The 19232-nt window shown below is 44.7% G+C and overlaps 1 protein-coding gene across 1 annotated transcript in view; it reads left to right on the forward strand.

Moving 5' to 3' along the window:
* HLCS (holocarboxylase synthetase) overlaps nt 1-19232 on the forward strand; it is a 225956-nt gene that overhangs the window by 36985 nt on the left and 169739 nt on the right. Inside the window, exon 5 of the mRNA XM_025380559.1 lies at nt 491-673. Within this exon, the coding sequence (XP_025236344.1) occupies nt 491-673 (183 nt within the window). The remainder of the gene's footprint in view (nt 1-490; nt 674-19232) is intronic.

Raw genomic sequence — 19232 nt, forward strand, 5'->3', positions numbered from 1 at the left:
GTGGAACATGGAGAGAGATGATGACTGTACAGGGTCATTTCCACCATGACCTCTCTGCCTGACAACCAGGATTTGAACAGGCTCTTTGGAATCATTTTCTTGTTGGCCATGACTTTCCAGATATTCAGCTTCAGAGTTTATATGCTATTGATAATTAGAAAAATTCGGGTTCAAGTTTTCTCTATTGGGTTATACTGTGTCCCTTAATTTTCAGAGGAGAGCAAAGCTACGAGCTATCCGGGTATGATGTGCTCACTTGGAGAATAAAACTGGTAAAGACATTTTTTGGCCGGGTGCGGTGGCTTATACCTGTAATCCCAGCACTTTGGGAGGCTGAGGCGGGAGGATCGCTTGAGCCCAGGAGTTCAAGACCAGCCTGGGCAACACAGTGAGATCCTGTCTCTAAATTTAAAAAAAAGGAAAGAAAAAGAAAGAAGAAACTGTTTTTCTTATTGCCCCCAGTTTATATAGTGCTATGTTTTCCCTTCAGGTGCACTTGGAACTACCTCCGAGCTCCGACATAGTGCAAACTCCAGAAGATTTTAACTTGCTTAAGTCAAGCAATTTTAGAAGATACGAAGTCCTTAGAGAGATTCTGACAACCCTTGGCCTCAGTTGTGACATGAAACAAGTTCCTGCCTTAACTCCTCTTTACTTGCTCTCGGCTGCGGAGGTGAGTTGTGGGCTCAGCCGGGCAGAGCGCGCCACGACGTGGCCCTCTTCACAGTGGCGACCCGTTGCCTTAATTGTTTTATTTTGGTTGGTTTTGATTTTTCATTTCTGTTTTGACTTCGGGTTTGGAAATCATCTTCAAGATGTGCAAATATTTATTTTGTGGGGGAAGGGTTATGTATAAGGGAGGGGTGACTGGTAGAGTTTAGAAAGGTGTTAAGTCTGTAGGTGTGGCCCTATCCGCGTTGGGGGGAAGAGGGTCTCTGTGTCAAGAGTATATTCAGAAACTGTAATTTTATTCATTTGGGATTGAAAGCATTTGTTTTGATTTGGGCTGCTTTCAGCAAATCTTTGGAACAATCACATTTGTGCTAATGTCTGTCATCTTGTGGCAACAGCGCTCTGGGTTTCACGTCTGTGAGTCGTGTCTAACAGGAAAATGCCCACGGAACTGGGAATGTGTTCGGCAATTCTCGTGGCCAGTGCCTGCACTTGCTGCCTGTGATTGAGACCTGGTTTTGGGCTGGTTGCCAGATTCTCCAGGTGTGTGTTCTTACTAATCCCCCTGCTCGGCCATGCTGTCGGTTTCATAGTCATTGTGACAAATTATTTTGTCTATTTCTGTTGTCTTCTCTGAACAGACAAATTTGTGAGTTTAGTGACATAACCATGTAGTTTCTGCAAACATCCAATAGTCTAGGTGACTTTAAACACTAAACTTACCTACTTTCTCTTGAAACAAACAAATTATACCTCTCATCCCAACATTTTTTAAAAGGGAGACACTTTCTTTTGTGTTACACTGTGTCTCTTAGTTTTTGGAGGAGAGCAGAGCTGTGAGCTATCTGGGTGTGATGGGCTCACTTGGAGAAGACAGATAGAAAATCTGACAGCACTGCCATTCCCCTAGACCTTCGCTGTCAGTCTTTTCCTGGGAACGGAGGGCTGGGGCTGGCTACCTTAGCGAGTGCCTGCTCTGAGGCTCCCAGCTGGGGAAGTCAGGGAGTGAGGTGGCTTGGCCTTGCCCTTGGCACAGCTCCCTGCCCTTTCTCAGAGTTCAGATCATGTTGGTCTTCGAACTTGACCTCCGGACTCTTGGACAGAGCAGTGGATAGGAAGAGTGGCCCCGCCCCCGGTTATTCTCCTGTGAGTGAAAGTTTGGAACTCTTGGCATTTCTGGTGTATTTAGGATGAGTATAACCTGAAATACCCAAGTCGGGGCTTTGTATCATGTGTCTGCTTATATTCAAGCACACAACGGACGCTTCACGCTTTTGTCCTTCCAGGTTTTTAAACAGCCTGGGGCAGTGGGAGGTAATACATTTTCACCTGTTCATTGATCAATTAAGGGAGTATTCTTTTCCCGCTTCACAAACTTTGGGAATGAAATGCTTGAACATGATTAAAGCAAATATTTGCTCTGTATACACATACATGGACACTCCCTACCAAGCCCCTTCTTACATAATAACTTTGGAAAATAATTATTTTCAGAAAATACTCACTTCCTGTTGTGGGCCCTCCACTTGGCCTTGTTGGTTTTCTTGAATATCTGTACTGTGGACTACTTTCCTCTCAGCTACTTATTTCTGACTGAATTCTGCTTTACTTTGGCAGCCCAAGGAATGGAATGAGTATGTGTATGCTGTACATATCCTCATTTCTTAATGTTTATTTTTAGTTTTTGAGGCAGGGTCTTGCTCCGTTGCCCAGGCTGGAGTGTAGTGGTGCGGTCACGGCTCACTGCAGCCTCAACCTCCCAAGCTCAAGCGATCCTCCCGCCTCAGCCCCCCCCCGAGTAGCTGGGACTACAGGTGTGCATCACCATGCCTGGCTAATTTTTAATACTTTTTGTGGAGACAGGGTTTTGCCATGTTGGCCAGGCTGGTCTTGAACTCTTGAGTTCAAGCAATCTGCCTGCCTTGGCTTTCCAAAGTGTTGGGATGACAGTCGTGGCATGCCCGGCCTCTTAATGTTTATTAACTCTGCTTAGGTGTCCTTGAATCTGCTGGAGAAGGAAATGGCAGAATTCAAAGTTTTATATGATGTCTTCTTGGAATATAAGTTCTCTAAAGGATGATGGTGCAAATGAATTTGAAGGTGGATATGCACTGCCTGAGATGGCCTTTCCGGAGGCAGCTGAATTCCTCCTGTACCTAGTCACTGTGCTATGGGTCAGTATTTATAGATCTGGACCACAGAGACTGGGAATGGAATTGGGTTTGTACTTTATATTTGGTTTTATTTCCAGCATCCCTACTTAACAGATCTCAGTCATCCCCATGGAATTAAGTTCCATGGAGAGGATCTTGGCACCCAGTCATCTGCTAAATCCTGCCTGTCCATTCGGCTCATCACCTGCCTTAGGGATTGGATGCTTGGGCCGGCTTTCTTCTTCCTGTGCCCTGCAAGATACTCTGTTGCCAGGAATCAAAGATCTCTTACCACAGGGTGTCGCTGCTGAGCTAGGCTGCCTGGCATACAGGCCCCTAGAACTATAAAGTTGTTCTTCAGAGATTTAATTTTTTTCTCTCTATATCAGTTTCACATAGTATAATTTTATAGCTTTCCATTATATTGGTGGCACTTTCTTTTGGGTCTGCAGAAATCGTTTCAATGTCCCAGTTAATAATATTCATCTTTCATTCAACATTTACTGTGTCCTAGGTACTATTATAGTATGGGATATGAAAGAGCAAAATAAATACGCTAGTTATCTAAATAGTTTTACTGCGTAGCAGCTGTGTTTACACAGTTCTGTGCCTTGACACTTGCTCTTTATGACGAATAGCGCAGAAGATTTATGTGCTTCTCTGTTACTGTGATATAACTGGAAAGAATAGCACCAAGACCCAAGGAGAAAAAACACTCGCCTCAATGACAGTCAGCCCTTGGCATTTGTGAAGGATGTGCTCTGAGGCCTTCATCGATACCCAAACACCGTGGTAGCGTGTGATTCCCACTATAAAACCCAGTCATGTGTGACTTCATCAGCGTCACTGTGCACGACACCAAGAGGAAGCAGGGCTTGGCTGATGTGCAGACTCTGGGCGGCCGAGCTGGGCTTCCTCCGACCAAGGCTTTCACGTTTAATTGAACCTCCCAGGAGCGGGATTGAAATTTGGGTCTCAGCAAAATGACAAAAAGTTAAACCATAAAACAAACACACCAACACATATTTACCACACACCTATCTCCGTGGAAAGAAGACTGCGCCAGGTGCAGTGGCTCACGCCTATAATCTCAATGCTTTGGGAGGCCGAGGCAGGTGGATTGCTCGAGCCCAGGAGTTCAAGACCAGCCTGGGCAACCTGGCAGACTTTTGTATTCTTTACAAAAGATACAAAAATTAGCCAGGCATGGTGGCGCATACCTGTAGTCCCAGCTACTCAAGAGGCTGAGGCAGGAGGGTTGCCTGAGCCAGGGAAGTTGAGGCTGTAGTGAGCTGTGATTGCGCCACTGCACTCCAGCCTGGGCAACAGAGAGTGAGACCTTGTTGCAAAAAGGAAAAAAAAAAAAAAAAAAAAAAAAGGAAACAAGACTGGAAGGAAGGAAATCTGGTATATATAGGATGTATTTCTGATGGAGTGCTTAAGGGTGATTTTAATAATCTTTTAAAACTTTCTCTGTATTTTCCAAATTTTCTATAATGATTATGTATATAATAAGCCAAATTAGTTATTTGTTATTAATTACTTTATAATGAGCCAGATTAGTTATTAAAAACTGAAAACAAGTGACTGCATGTCGCTGGACTTTGAAGGCATCTCACACATGGTCACACTTGAACGTTAAGAGGCAGGGAATCTCATGTAAGTGTCGATACTTTGGTTAATATTAATATTTGGCATATTATTTAGAAAGGGTTCGCTTTGATAGTAAAACACGTGACTCTTGTTCATGGCCTGTGACAGCTGTGACTCCCAGGGTTAACTGTGAGCTCTGAGTTGGTGTGTGGGGGCCTCCGAGCTGAAGCTCTCCCTTTGCTTCTGTGGGTGGTACAGGTACCCCTGAGTGCCCTACCACTGCGTGGATGTTCCAGTTTCTTGGCAGAGCCCTTTGAACTGTTTCTCCAAAACCATATATATGGGGACCTCTCCATGGCTTCCTCTCTGCAGATGTTGGTGGGTGAGAGACTGATACACCACATGGCTCACTGTGGGGTGTCCTGGGTGAGATCACCTGGTGGCCACCACATCTTCCGCCACCAGTGGGTGACAGGCAGTTAGCAGCAATACATCTTTACTGTGCTGGGACATGAGTGTTTTCGAAAGACACTGATTTTATAGAAGAAACATAATTCTTTCCCTTACAGAATACCAGAAAAAATATAATTCTTTTATATTTTATAGAAACATTTTAACAGATTTTATTTTGTATCAAATCCGATGTTATAGAGAAAACATCACTCTTTCCCAGTTGAGAAGCTAGCTGCCTTGTTTCTGTTTCTCTGGGTTCCATTTTCCATTTTATCTCTGCCAGAGCAATGGCAGAAAGAAAGAGCACAGGCTGCCACACTCTGCGGGGTCTCATGGGGAGCGGCAACTGGTGGGTTGGGACTGGCTGGGGCCTGAACCTGTGTGTGTGACAGAGCCAGTCCCCCACCCTCCACCCCTGCAGAGTTGCCTGCCAGTGGGTCCCTTTTTATCCCCCCACTGAGGCCAGAGGAAGCAGCATAGGGTGGGATGTGCCACCCCCAAGAAGGTCGACACCTTTACCTTGGGGAACTGGATGTGCCACCCCCAGGAAGGTTGGCACCTTCCCCTTGGGGAACTAGAGAGCTTGTGCATTGCTCCCGTAGCCTGGGACATCCGCTTAGGATCTGGGGAGCACAAGATTTTTTCCAAAATGAAAAAGCTTGGGAACCTTGTGGGTGTTCATCGTGGCCAACAATGGCTAATGGTGTGTAGGTGACTTGAGAAATAGAAGCCGGCTGGACTCTTAGCAGGGGTCCTGCGTCCAGTTACCTTACCCTTGGGATCAAGATGTAGCTGTCGCAAGAAGCGACAACTGAGTTTGTTACTGAAATAATTGGGCACAATCACCATGGGGTGTGTGTGTGTGATTTTGGTAGTGGGGAGTTGTGGAATGGATAATATGTCCTTAAAAACAAAAACTAGTTATGACATTTCCTTTTGATTTAACCCCGAATTTTTACTGTGAAACTTTCCCCCCCATAAAAAGCAGGTTTTGTTGGTAAGGTTAGTTTAGATACTTGTAAACATATCAAAAAATGGGTACAGACCCTTCTACTCTGGGAAGTCCTTTATGCTACATTTATTTTTTATTATATGTATTTAAGGTGTGCAGCATGATGATTTGATATACATGAACATGCTGAGATGGAGCTGCTTTTCAGACGTCGGTTGCTTTATGAAGAAACTGAGACTCAGTCATACATACCACACAGTTGTTCCTCCTACTCTAACTGGCCCCTTCTGTAGCAAACATCTGTGTGCCTGCTAAGGACAAGCCCTTGCTGCAGAAGTTTCCGGAAAACGAGGGATAATTCCTCATCTTTGTGGCATGTGTTCTAGTTGACCAAACTTTTTTGCCTGTGTCGCCATCTCATGTGGGTCTCACAGTGACCCTGATAAGTAGGGCGGGGGGAGGGGGAAGGAGTCCTTGCCCCTGGGAGAGGAAGCTGGCATACAGGACAGTGAAGAGGCTTATGTATTTTTCGTTTCTTTTTTTTTTTTTTGAGACAGAGTCTTGCTCTTGTCGCCTAGGCTGGAGTGCAGTGGCGTGATCTCTGCTCACTGCAACCTCTGCCTCCTGGGTTCAAGTGATTCTCCTGCCTCAGCCTCCCAAATAGCTGGGGTTACAGGTGGCCCTCACCATGCCCGGTGAATTTTTGTGTTTTTAGTAGAGACAGGGTTTCACCATGTTAGCCAGGCTGGTCTCAAACTCCTGACCTCAGGTGATCCTCCCGCCTCAGCCTCCCAAAGTGCTGAGATTACAGGCATGAACCACCGCATTGGCTTCATGTATTTTTCTAATGAGTTAATTAGAATTCTCCACTTAAAAAAAAATCTTTGCCTGCCATTTTTTAGCATAGTATTTGATGTGGAATCCTCCCCTTCTCCTACTTTTAATCCTAGTTCTGAGTCTCGAATGTATAGATATGGAGAAGCTTCAGGCATAACTTTAAAATACAGTTTAAAAATAATTTTTAGAGATCCAAATTAGAGAGGAAGTCAGAATTCCAGGTGCACCTTGAATAGCTTTTGACATGTGGCTGCTGTGGTCTTGTGCGGCTGTTTTACAATACGGCACCGGCTAAAGGCAGCTGGCAGATTAAAGCAAACATTTAAAAGCTTTTATAGCTATGAATGTTTTTAAGGGTCTTTCATATACCTCTTTCTCTCCTTTCTTTCTTCCTTCGCCCTTCACCTACACTGGAAATTTTTTGTTCATTTTGACTGACTTCCTGTTATCAAGCATAATACCCATAGCAAAAGGCGACATGACGGGTTTTGACGTTGAGTTGCAAAAGAAATCATACTTGGGGGGTTTTCCTGTGCTCTCTTTAGAATGTTTTATTTTTGTGGGAAGAAGGCTTTTCAGCTACTGTGTGTCCTGTCTTTTTACTTGAATCTTGTTTCCACAAGTGTGCCTCAAAGCGGCGCCTGCAGAGTAAATACCCAGGGCAGAGATGTGTGCTTGTGGGAAATCTGCACAAACGCTTTTGTTGTTTTCCACGTTTAATTAGTTTTGTGATGATTCTGGCTTCTGTGCGTTGCGGCCTTTGCTGTCTGGCCTGGGGAAGGGGTGATAAGGTCTCCGAGGCCAGGGGAACATTCCCGCTCAGCACTTTCCTTCTTGGGATAGCATCCCGTCTAAGAAGCATGGTTTTCTTTCCTCCGTCTATTTATATCCACCATTTATGCAGTCACAAACTTGTGGATGGGAAACGGCCTCTTTTGGAATAAAAAAATCCTCCAAGACCACATGCTTTTTGTCTCCTACCCGGGCTTCCTAATAGCTGCCATGTGTGAGCGGGTACGTATTCTGGCCTCACCTCCCGGGTAAGTCGGTGGAGGCTGTCTCCAGAAGGGCTTAGAACATTCTCACGTGCGGATTTTTGTCTCCCAAGTTCAAAAAAACACATCCTAGGAATAAGCCCATACTGGTGCCGGGTTAGAGAGCATGATCAAAGGGCTCCTGTGATCAGGTGCAGGGCCAAGGACTAGAGTTGGAGGTGGGTGCGGCGGTGGGGCACCTCGCGATGACAGGGAACCATTGAGTCTGGCGCTCCCGGGCCGCGGAGCTGGCAGTGTCAGCTCAGGAATGTCAGGGTCTGAGACCCGAATCCCGTTTGATAAACGTTCTCCTTCAGTTCTTGGGATGTGAATTATAGCTGGGGAACACATTTTGTTTCCATGCATTGCTCGTGATTTGAGAGTGCCGCCCAGAGATTTGCACTGACGGTCTTGGAAAAATGTTCATAGTGTTTCGGGGGGCTCAAAACTGACAGGCCGTTTGTGGACCCAAGTGGTGTTTAATCCTCCGTTTCCCCCACCTGAGTGGGAAGGGGAGAAACAGCTTGGGGTGCGAGGAGAGCGCTCCTCTGCTGGAGCTCAGCCGATGCTGGGCAGCACCAGGAGGATTACACAGGCTTCCTCGTGAAAGCAGGAAAACTCAGCCAAGGTTAGTCCGTCTGTCTGTCCCTCAGGCACTTTCTCCTGGAGATAAAAAGGGAAGGCTCCTTTTTTCTGAGAGATCTTCCCGATTTCTTCATTTTGTTGTAGCTACGTGTGTGTGGCTGTGTCTCTCCAGGTGCTGCGTGCTGAGTTTGGCCACACAGCTGTCCAGGTACTGCATGTTTCCAGTACAATTCTACATTATCCCTCTGCTGGTGTCATGGGTATTTTCTTTCTTAAAATGCTTTTAGGCTTTCGTTTAATAATAGAATCAGTGGAAGGAATACTGGAGTTTACGTTCCGCAACATACACATACATCAAAGCATCATGTGGTATACCAGAAATGTACATATTTTTTACTTGTCAATAAAATACATTTTTTTCTAAAAAAGAAATATTGAAGTTAAAGACTATAATTTCAGTTCTCATTGATCATTGGAGCCACTGTCCCTTACAAAAAAATTCTAGAACTCAAATTTTACTTCGTGAATCGCGGAACATGTCTTTAATTTAAAACAACAGAGTCTGTTTTAATCGATGTTTTTAAGGGTATTTGAGTTTTTAAAATTTCAACCATATGAATACATATAGTTATTATGATAATATATATGCATATACATTTATATATTTATTTAAGTGCATATGTCTGTTTTAACCAGAACTACAAAAAAATATAAGATTGTTGAGATAGAGCGTGCCTTTGTGGAGCGGTCATTTCTCCCTGAGAGAGAGAGAAGACTTAGAGTAGCGGGTCTGGACTGGATTTCTGGTAAAAGGGAAATGGACTTTCTCTTGACACAGGGAGGTTCACAGCACAATTTTGTTATGTAGCTGTTCGTGTCTCTGGCATGTGTATCTGAGTGTAGGGGACAGAGGCTGTGGGTGAAGAGGAGGGCTGCTTTGGCACTGTGCTGTTGCACCTCTGAGGCTGAGATTCAGATTTTAGGTGTGAGCGAAAGGAGAACAGCGTTGCGCATCAGCAGTCAGCTAGATCGCTGGGTCCTGAACATGCATATCATAGGACCCTTGTCATCAGTTTCACACACCATGAGGCTTTCCTGAGCCACTGGTCTATAAATACTTTTAGTTTAAATCAACCTGCCTCTTACATGCATTAAGGAAAAGTTTAAAAAATTAAAGTTGAAAGTGAATGTTCTTTTTTTTTTTTGAGACGGAGTGTCGCTCTGTCACTCAGGCTGGAGCGCGGTGGCAAGATCTCGGCTCACTGCAACCTCTGCCTCCCGGGTTCAAGCGATTCTCCTGCCTCAGCCTCCTGAGTAGCTGGGATTACAGGCATACACCACCACACCTGGCTAATTTTTGTATTTTTAGTAGAGACGGGGTTTCACCATGTTGGTCAGGCTGGTCTCGGACTCCTGACCTTGTGATCTGCCCATCTCGGCCTCCCAAAGTGCTGGGATTACAGGCGTGAGCCACTGTGCCCGGCCGAAAGTGAATATTCTTCTCAGAAAACTTACTGAGTTTGCTTTTGTATGCCCTAGGTAAACATTTGGTAAGTTGCTCTCTTTTCTGAACAAAAATGAATCCTACGTGGAGCACCACTGATCCCCTTTCCTGTTTTTAATTTCCATGAATAAGAAAATATACCTTTTAAAAGAAACAGCAAACAGTAGTTTCATAAATTAAAAAATGATGGTTAATTTAGGGATGGGGGGATAGCCAGACTGCCTAGGATTGTCTAGATTATTACTTCCCATAGGTAACCTTGATACATTTCAGGATTTAAGTTTTCCTGTAGCTTTTTAGTTCATAAAATGCTTTAAAGGTCCAAGGTCTATAATTTCGAAGGTTTTCCTCTGTGTATTGTTTCCTTCTGTGATGTTGGAGTTAGGTGTAGTGTCTCAGATTGGCCAAATGAGTTTGTCTGGGCAGATGGCTTTTTAACATTTTAAAAAATTTTAATTTATTAGGTACATAGTAGGTGTATACATTTATGGGGTACATGAGATGCTTTGATTCAGGCATGCTGTGCATAATAATCACACCATATAAAATGGGGTACCTATCTCCTCAAGCATTTATACTTTATGTTACAAACAAATTATATTCTTTTAGTTATTTGAGCATGTACAATTAAATTATTATTGACTGTAGTCACCCTGTTGACTTTCTAGGTCTTATTCATTCTTTCTATTTTTTTTTTTTTGCATCCATTAACCATCCCCATCTGCCCCACCTTCCCACTAGGGTGGGTGTCTTTTTTTTTTTTCTTGAGACAGGGTCTTGTTCTGTCACTCAGATTGGAGTGCAGTGTCACGATCATGGCTCACTGCAGCCTTGAACTCCTGAGCTCAGGTGATCTCCCACCTCAGCCTCCCAAGTAGCGGGGACTACAGGCACGTATCACCATACTCAGCTAATTTACTTTTATGTTTTGTAGAGATGGAGTCTTACTTTTTTGCCCAAACTGGTCTCAAATTTCTGGGCCCAGACAATTCTTCCACCTCAGCCTCCCAAAGTACTGGCATTACAGGTATGAGCTACCATGCCTGGTGGGTCACCAAATTCTCATGGCCAAACCCTTCTCTATTCTGTTGGGAGGGAGAGTAGACAAGAAGACCTTCCTCATCCTTTCCAGGACTCTCTGCGGTGTTTATGCTGGTCTTGGTAAAGCAAGTAGACTAAAAAGATTTTTTTTTTAACTTTTGAAGCAGTTCCCTTGAATACATTCTTTTCTAAGAATTTGTGATTATTACCATTTTCATCTTTATATTGGGACAAGTTAAAATCATAGATAGATACATCTTCACAGTTAATTTTAGCACAATGAAAGAATGTTTTGCTATCTGTTTATTTTTATTTATTTCAGGCTAATTCTCTAATTTTGCTGTTAATTTAAGAATTATCAATAGCAGCCTCAAATTTATAAAAAAATTGTATTTTCAAAATTTGTATGGCAACTTGTCTTTTAACAACTTGGTTCCCATTATTTATGACAGTTGGGTTTTCCTGGCAGCTCACGTATGTCCTCATGCTCCACAATGCAGTTAAACCATAGGAAACCGTCTTGTCTGTGTGTCACATGCTGGCTTGCTGGAGCACGTATGCAGTGGGAACACTTTGAGCCTCTCTTTCTACTTCTCCGTCGTTCAACTCAGGACATAACAACCATATCTCGGACATTGCTCAAAAACATCAAATTGGATACCTAGCAATACCATGGCGTATGACTTAATCAATTTCCCTTGGTAGGTTAATACTTTTCTTATATTTAAGAAAACTTTTTTTCTTTCAAAGTGACTGTTGAACTTTACACAAAAGTAAAAGAAAACATTTCATAGAAAATTTCAAATATACAAAAGTAAATATAAATAATGCAGTGAATTCTTTTGTATTCATCACTCTGCTTCACAGTTATCCATTTATGGCCAATCTTATTTCACTTCTTTCTACCCACTTCTCCGCCAATATTATTTGGAAAGAATTCCCAGATACCGTTTCAGTTCTCTCATCTGTGAATATTTTAGTATGTGTCTTTGAAAGATACGAGCTCTGTTTAAAAACATAATCACAATTCCACTGTCATACCTAAAATGAAACAATCTCTTCATATAATCTCATGTCCAGTCAGCCTTCCGGTTTCTGATTAGACATATATAAAGATGGACTGTAGTATCTGTGCATTGTGTATAATAAGCACATGTGTATAATGAGTACATTGGTCCTGTTGCAAATCAAATGTGAGAAAGAAACAACTGATGTAAAGCCCTGTAACTTTTTGGGCAACGTTGATTTCTATGTCCCTGTTGAATGCCACATTTTAGCCCCCATTACCAGGCCATTCTGCAAATAGCAGCAAGTGGTCAGTTGGAATAACATGCAGAAGAACCCTAAATGTTGAAATATGGGGGTTTTGTTCCAACTCTCACTCTTTCAGAACTAAACATGAGTTCCTCACTCACTCTTTTCTGCATGCTAAGTCCTGGGTCTCTTTAGCAGGGACGGTATTGATTTTTGGTCTGTATGCCTTCAGCTCAGGTTGATGTTTAGCCTTTGACCCAGCCACTTTCTTACAATAAACAGTTTGTTGATGAGAGCAGCTGCTCAGCAGATTGTTTCCAGATTGTTCTCTGACGGCTGAGGACAGAGTGCACCTTACGAAGAAGTTGGCTTGAAGCTGATGGCGTCTCCTTCTTACCCTCTCTGCCTTTGAAGCCAACTGTCAGCCTCTGATCATTCCTCTATTTATATCCAGTGAAATGGTGTGAATCTGTGGCACTAGAAATCAGGCCTCACCTACAATCCTGAATATTTAATTTTGTTCTCTGAATGAATGGTCGCAGCATTTTCTAGAAGTTTCTGCCATATGGAGCAATTCCTTACATCGCAGGAAGAATTTCCGGCACTCAGTACATAGGAGTTAGTGTACCGTGGGGTGCTGTGTAAGAAAGTAGACAGGCTGGGCTTTATTTTGTGCAGGAATCTGTGTTCCTTGAATATTTAAAGGCTTTCTATGCAAGTATGGAATGAGATTACTTTCAAACTGAGTATGTGTTATCTGCCTTGTGACTCAAGCCCTTTTAAAACAGTTCTCTTTATTTATTTTTCTACTTTTGAAAGAGAGTACTTCATTTTTTTTTTTTTAAATGCAAGAGACAGATCATCCAATGACTTGGTGATTTACATGGCCCAAAGTCACACCTTCGTTTGGATTTCTGCAGCTTCCCCAGTCACCCCCAGCTGTTACCTAGAATGGCCTGTCTGCTTGTAGCAACCTTCATTAAGAAGGGAAGGTCCGAGCTTTCAGCATCAGAGCCAACACTTTTTACTAAACTGGCCACCAGAGGCTGCTGTCAGAATGGTGAGGCTGAGCTCACCTCCCTGGAGGCGAGTTTACTTTTTCTACAACCAGTAAATTTTGTTAAGCTACCAATCCTGGTTTCAAAACTCAGGTCTCACTACACAGCCTCCAGTCACCAAGCATGCTTACGGCTGTAGGCCTTCCAGCCAGGTATGACGTAGGACCTGGACAAAATTCAAGACCTAAGATTAAGACTTGTGTGTTTTTCATTTGGTGCCAATAAGCTGTTATTAATGCACTGATTCTGCATATACTGAACAGCTTCATGAAACGCACTGGGGTTTGTACTTGGGGAAAGTGCGCCCTGCATTTGGGTCGTACAAGATCTGGGCCTCCGGAGGGACGGCTCCGTGAGGATGGAAATCTGTGGTTTTTCAGGGAGGTGTTCTTGCCTCAGAATGGTTCAGCAACGCTTCCCCAGCACAGGCAGCACGAAGGCTTGTTCAGATCGAAAAGCTAAAAGGTGTTCTTCATTGCCGTTTTGCTTTTTGATTCTTTATGAAGGCTGTTTCTTTGATGATTCCATGATTAACAGCAGAACAAAAATCTACAGCTCATGTAGGAGCTGGCAGGGCCTTTCAAACTTCTGGGGAAAATCCTTTATTTCTCCCCCAATTTTTTGTTAAAAAAATTAAAACTGAAGAGAAGGTAAAAGAGTCGTACACCAACCCTGTAAGCCCCATGCAGCCTTCACCCGGATTTACCGCTGGTGAACCTTTTGCCACATTTTCCTGATAAAGAGGGCCTTTTGTTTTTGTTTTGAAGATGCAAATGTTACTGCCTTTAAGTAAACCACAAAGCCCAGACTCTATCGGGGGTTGTTTCTAAGAGTGGAAGGCTTTGACATCTTTGCTTCCGGGAGTTGTCAAGAGAACGGCGCTAGTTTCTACTTGGCCCTGGGAGTATTTGTTTTATTTGAAGTAAAAGCAGTAGCCTACTAGTTAGTGATGGTACCATATGGCCGTGTATCACCCTACGGGGTTGAGGGGGATATTCCATCTTCATATGAACCAGCATTTATAAAGCACATGTGTATAAAGTTCTTAGAGTAGTAAGATTTTAAGTTTTAAATTGGCCAGTTGCAGTGGCTCATGTCTGTAATCTCAGCATTTTGGGAGGCTGAGGTGGGAGGATCGCTTGAGTCCAAGTGTTGAAGACCAGCCTGGGCAAACAGCGAGACCCTACCTCTACAAAAGATTTAAAAAAAAATTAACTAGGCATGGTGGTGTGCACCTATAGTCCCAGCTACTTGGGAGGCTGAGATGGGAGGTTCGCTTGAGCCCAGGAGTTGAGTTTGTGATCGTGCCACTGCACTCCAGCCTGAGCAACATGTTGAGCAAGCAAGACCCTATCTCTTAAAAGAAAAGTCTTAAATTACAGAACATAAAAAATCTTACAGCCAGATGCTATGAGGACAAATAGTTGATCTTTTATACTCAACAAAGGGATTCTACCGCTCTGATCCAGGAAAATTCCACAGATGATCACATCACGGGTATAGGATTTGAATTTTTTCTTTCAGTTTCCTAACCCATGTATTGTGACTTGGAACCTTAGATCCAGTCACTTCCATAGGAATTTTTTTTAGGTGGTTTGTATAAGTGCTGTTGTTGTATTATTTGTATAAATATCTGTTTTCCCCATTAAACTGTCATGCAAGATGATTTGAAAGCAAGGACCATATGTTGTTAATCTTTGTATCCCTTTCCCAGTATTTTGCTAATAGTAGACATTTAGTAAGCGCATTTTATTTGGACACTTGCAAAGAGTTTTGGCTTTTCCCGCTAATGGATTGGGAGCTGCTTCCTTGGCTCCCGTGCACTGAGAGCCCCGAGAGACCCCAGGGACAGGCCGGCAGTGCACAGCCCTCTCTGCCCAAGCAGCTGCCTGCATAGTCTAGCTCTGTTTTCTGGAAGAGCAGGATAAATAACCTAATGGGTTGTTAGTTTATTCTTAACAATCATGTTAAACAGTTTCTAGAAGAATCAGCTGTGGACGTGCCAGAGGAAACTGGCCAGATGGAGTTTCAGGGAAAAGTTGGAGTTGTTTTGTGTGTTATTAAAAACTCTTTTCAGTTTGGAAACTCTGCTGTGTACAAACTGGGCGGTCAGCCCCTTTCCCCTATGAACGAATGCACCTTCCGAGCTGGAACTGCTCTACTGCGGCCTTGAGTGCGTGGGCTTAGACCCTCCCTCTCCTTGGACACATAGGGCAGTGTTAGACGCCACTGCCCTCTCTCCTGCCAGGCCTGGCCAGGTGTTGTTCCCTGGGATTCTCTGGATTTTCCTGAGTGTCATGGTGACAGCCGGTTGGACCAGTGAACCTTTGCTAAGATAAGGCCCTGGAACAGAAGGCTCTTAGCCTCTCGATATGGGGCTGCTTCTCTCTTTTCAGGTAACGTGTATTTTAACCCTGGCATCCTAACACGATGTTCCATTTCAACTGAGAATTAAACAGTGGAGGCTAAATATTGAATCTTGAAGCTCCGTTTTGCCAGAGACAGATGTTCTCGTTTTCTCGTTAGAAAAATGAAGAAGCTGAGGTCAGCCCAGGGAGTGCCTCTTGCGGCCTCCCAGGTGGTGGTGGCAGACCCGAGGGCAGGATCCTGTGCCGGAGTCCCCTGTCCACACAAGAGGCCCAGGTGGGGTCGGCAGGTAACAGGCAAATAGCTGAGGGTAGTGGGGCCGGGGGACATGTCAACATCCGAAGGAAGGGAACGTGTGAACTTGCCACATTGGTGTGCATGTTGGCTAGGATGGGCCACCTCTGGGTGCACCAGGCAGAGCTGCCCGTGGGCCCCCAGGGCTCAGCCCCAGCGTTTTCCATGCCCTCCACCCCCACGCTGCCTGCTCTGTCAGAAGCCTGTTTGTGTTGGGCTGAGACAAATGGTGGGCGTTTTCCTTGGGCAGGCTTGATGAAGGCCCCAGAGACTCCTGTGGGTGTCGGTCCCGCACCCATGAGCCCCGGCAGCGGACGTTCGCATCTCTTATTGCGGAGGCGGTGGCTGAGCTGCCCCGTAGAGCCGCCCTCGCCGTTAGAGCTGACCCTGGCTTTCTCTTTGGTCTCTGCACTTCAGAATAGATTCCGCCTCTACAATGAGCCTATTTGGCCCGGTGGAGGTGTGATGCCTATAAAACCAGCCTTGTTAGAAATGACTTATTCACTCCCCGCTTTTACTGTTCCACTCAAGCCTTTTGTGGTCTTCGCTAGTTGGCAGGTAACAAAAAAATGCAGTAAATCCTGGGCCTTTCAGCATCCGAGGCTGAGCTATCACTTTACATTATAAAAGGAAGACCGTTTACCAGACATTTATTGAGTGCCTACTGTGTCCCAGGTGTTGGGGATCTGGAAAGCACTGTGGCAAGTTCAGCCCTGGAGGAACTCATATTCTTAGGAGTTAGATAGCCAATGACATCAATCCTAAGTCCTTTGGAGTTGCAGAATCAGTTTGGACTCGTCGCTAGATCAGGCCTTGTAGAAATTCATGTTGTTGCTGGGACTAAGTCAGAATTGTGCAGGGCTGGGTGTGAGAGGGGCCACATAACCAGTGAGGCCACCGAGCTAGATGTGCTGGCCCCTGGACTGTTCACCTGTCAGCCCATCCCTGGGCTCCCGTGCTCCTAACTCTGGATGCTTCTCATCACTGGCTGCACCGGCAGGAGACTGATGGCAGGAATTGAGAGAGGTCGAGGTATTGATATTATTTGCCATTAGCAGCTCCACCTCTTGCTGCTTCAGTCCCTTGCTGGTTCTCAGTGCTCTGCCACCCCTTCCTTGCTCTTGGGTTCTCTTACCTCTGCCCACAGTCCTTCCATTACGGAAACCTTGTGAATATGACACCTCTTTCCTGCAGAAAGCGGATAGGGGTGAGGTCAGCAGTAGCTCACTTACATGCTAAAACCTTTGTTTCCTTGGGAAAATGTCCTCTCACAGCCTTGTCTAAGTAGACACAGCTAATGGGTGGTAGCTTCAAGGTTCGAATTCAAGTTTCTTTTTCTTTTTTTTTCTTTTTTAAGAGGGAGTCTTGCTCTGTCACCCAGGCTGGAGTGGTGCAGTGGCCTGTGATCTCGGCTCACTGCAACCTCCACGGCCTGGGTTCAAGTGATTCTTCTGCCTCAGCTTCCCAAGTAGCTGGGACTACAGGCGCCCTCCACCATGCCCAGCTAATTTTTGTATTTTTAGTAGAGAGGGAGTTTCACGATGTTGGCCAGACTAGTCTCGAATTCCTGGCCTCAGGTGATCTGCCCGCCTGGGCCTCCCAAAGTGTTGGGATTACAGCGTGAGCCACCGCACCCGGCCAAATTCAAGTTTCTTTTACCAAACACTCTGCTCCCACCCCTGCCCACTGCTCTTCTCCCTCCCACTCCACCCCCAGCTCTGAGCCATACACATTCATTTTATGTTTATTGATAGTTGCATATTGAGTTTATGTACTTGTGATACCATCAGCATTTTGATTGTAGTAAATAGGCATTTCCTAATTTGCTGCATTTTGGGTTAGGTAGGTCTCTTTGTGAGGACTGTGGGATAGGAATTAGAGCAAGGATTTGGGAGCCAGACAGATTTGGTTTCATGGGTTCAAATTCCGGCTCTGCAGTATACTGCCTGTGTGGTTTGGGCAGTCATTAATGCTGTCTGGGGTCCCGTTTCTTCTGCTGTGGACGGTGCTAATGATGCAGGGGTGTCGCCTGGAAAGGACTGGGGATCTTGGGTCCACAGCACCCAGCAGCGCTCGGCATTGAATGGGTGTGCAGAAAGTGGTGGCTTTCACACTCTTGTTGTAGCTGAGTGGGTGCCTAAGCAGAACTTAAAATCATTTAGCAGGAGAAGTAGGTGGAAAGTCACCTTGGAAACGACTTTTGTTCTGAGAAGTCCCTTGAGTGGCCTCTTTTGGTGATATGCAGGGACAGCAAGGAGGGACCCCGAGGAGAGCACAGCGAGACCCCTCGGTTGCCGGTGCAAGCTGTCCCTTCGCTCCCCCTGGTCTGCAGGGCTGCTTGATGGCGGGGGTTGGGGGGGTGGCTAATTGCATAGAGGACAGGGAGCTTTGTGAGAATAAAGGGACTGAGATCCTGACTCCTTCTCTCTCTCCCTTTCTCTCTTTATTGTGATAAAATATCTATAAAATAAGTTTGCCATTAGAACCACCTTTAAGTCTCTGATTCAGTGGTGTAAATTACACCCACACTATTTTACAACCATTTTCACTCTCTATATCCAAAACTTTTTTTTTTTAAGCATCTTAAACAGAAACTCTGTAACAATGAATAAATAGTTCCCCTTCCCCTCTCCCCATGGCTCCTGGTAACCTCTGTTCTACTTTCCATTTTTATGAATTTTCCTATTCTGGATATTTCATACAAGTGACATCATACAATACTTGTCCTTTTGTGTCTGGCTTTTATTTCACTTAGTGTAATATTTTCAAGGTCCATCCATGTTACAACATGTATCAGAACTTCATACCTTTTTTTTTTTTTTTGGCTGAATAATATCCCCTAAATTGTATATGCCACATTTTGTTTATCCATCTGTCTATTGAGGGACACCTGGGTTATTTCCAGCCTTTGGCTATTGTGAATAATGCTGCCATGATCATTGGAACACACATATCTGGGTCCCTGCACTCAGTTCTTTTGGGTTTATACCTGGGAGTGGAATTGCTGGGTGATGTATTCTCTGTTTAATTTTTTTTTTTGAGACGGAGTTTCGTTCTTGTTGCCCAGGCTGGCGTGCAATGGCCTGATCTCGACTTACTGCAACCTCCGCCTCCTGGGTTCAAGCAATTCTCCTGTCTCAGCCTCCCAAGTGGCAGAGATTGCAGGTGCTCGCCACCACACCTGGCTGATTTTTGTATTTTTAGTAGAGACGGGGTTTCACCATGTTGGTCAGGCTGGTCTCAAACTCCTGACCTCAGGTGATCCACCCACCTCGGCCCCTCCCAAAGTGTTGAGATTACAGGTGGGAGCCACTGTGCCTGGCCGTCTCTGTTTAACTTTTTGAGGAATTACCAAAATGGTCCCCTTCTGTTCTGAGAGTCAGTGTCACTAGACTCAGTTTGGACCGAACTGGAAGGATGCATCATCAGGGCCCC

This window comes from Theropithecus gelada, chromosome 3, assembly GCF_003255815.1.
Source record: "Theropithecus gelada isolate Dixy chromosome 3, Tgel_1.0, whole genome shotgun sequence".
NCBI lineage: Eukaryota > Metazoa > Chordata > Mammalia > Primates > Cercopithecidae > Theropithecus > Theropithecus gelada.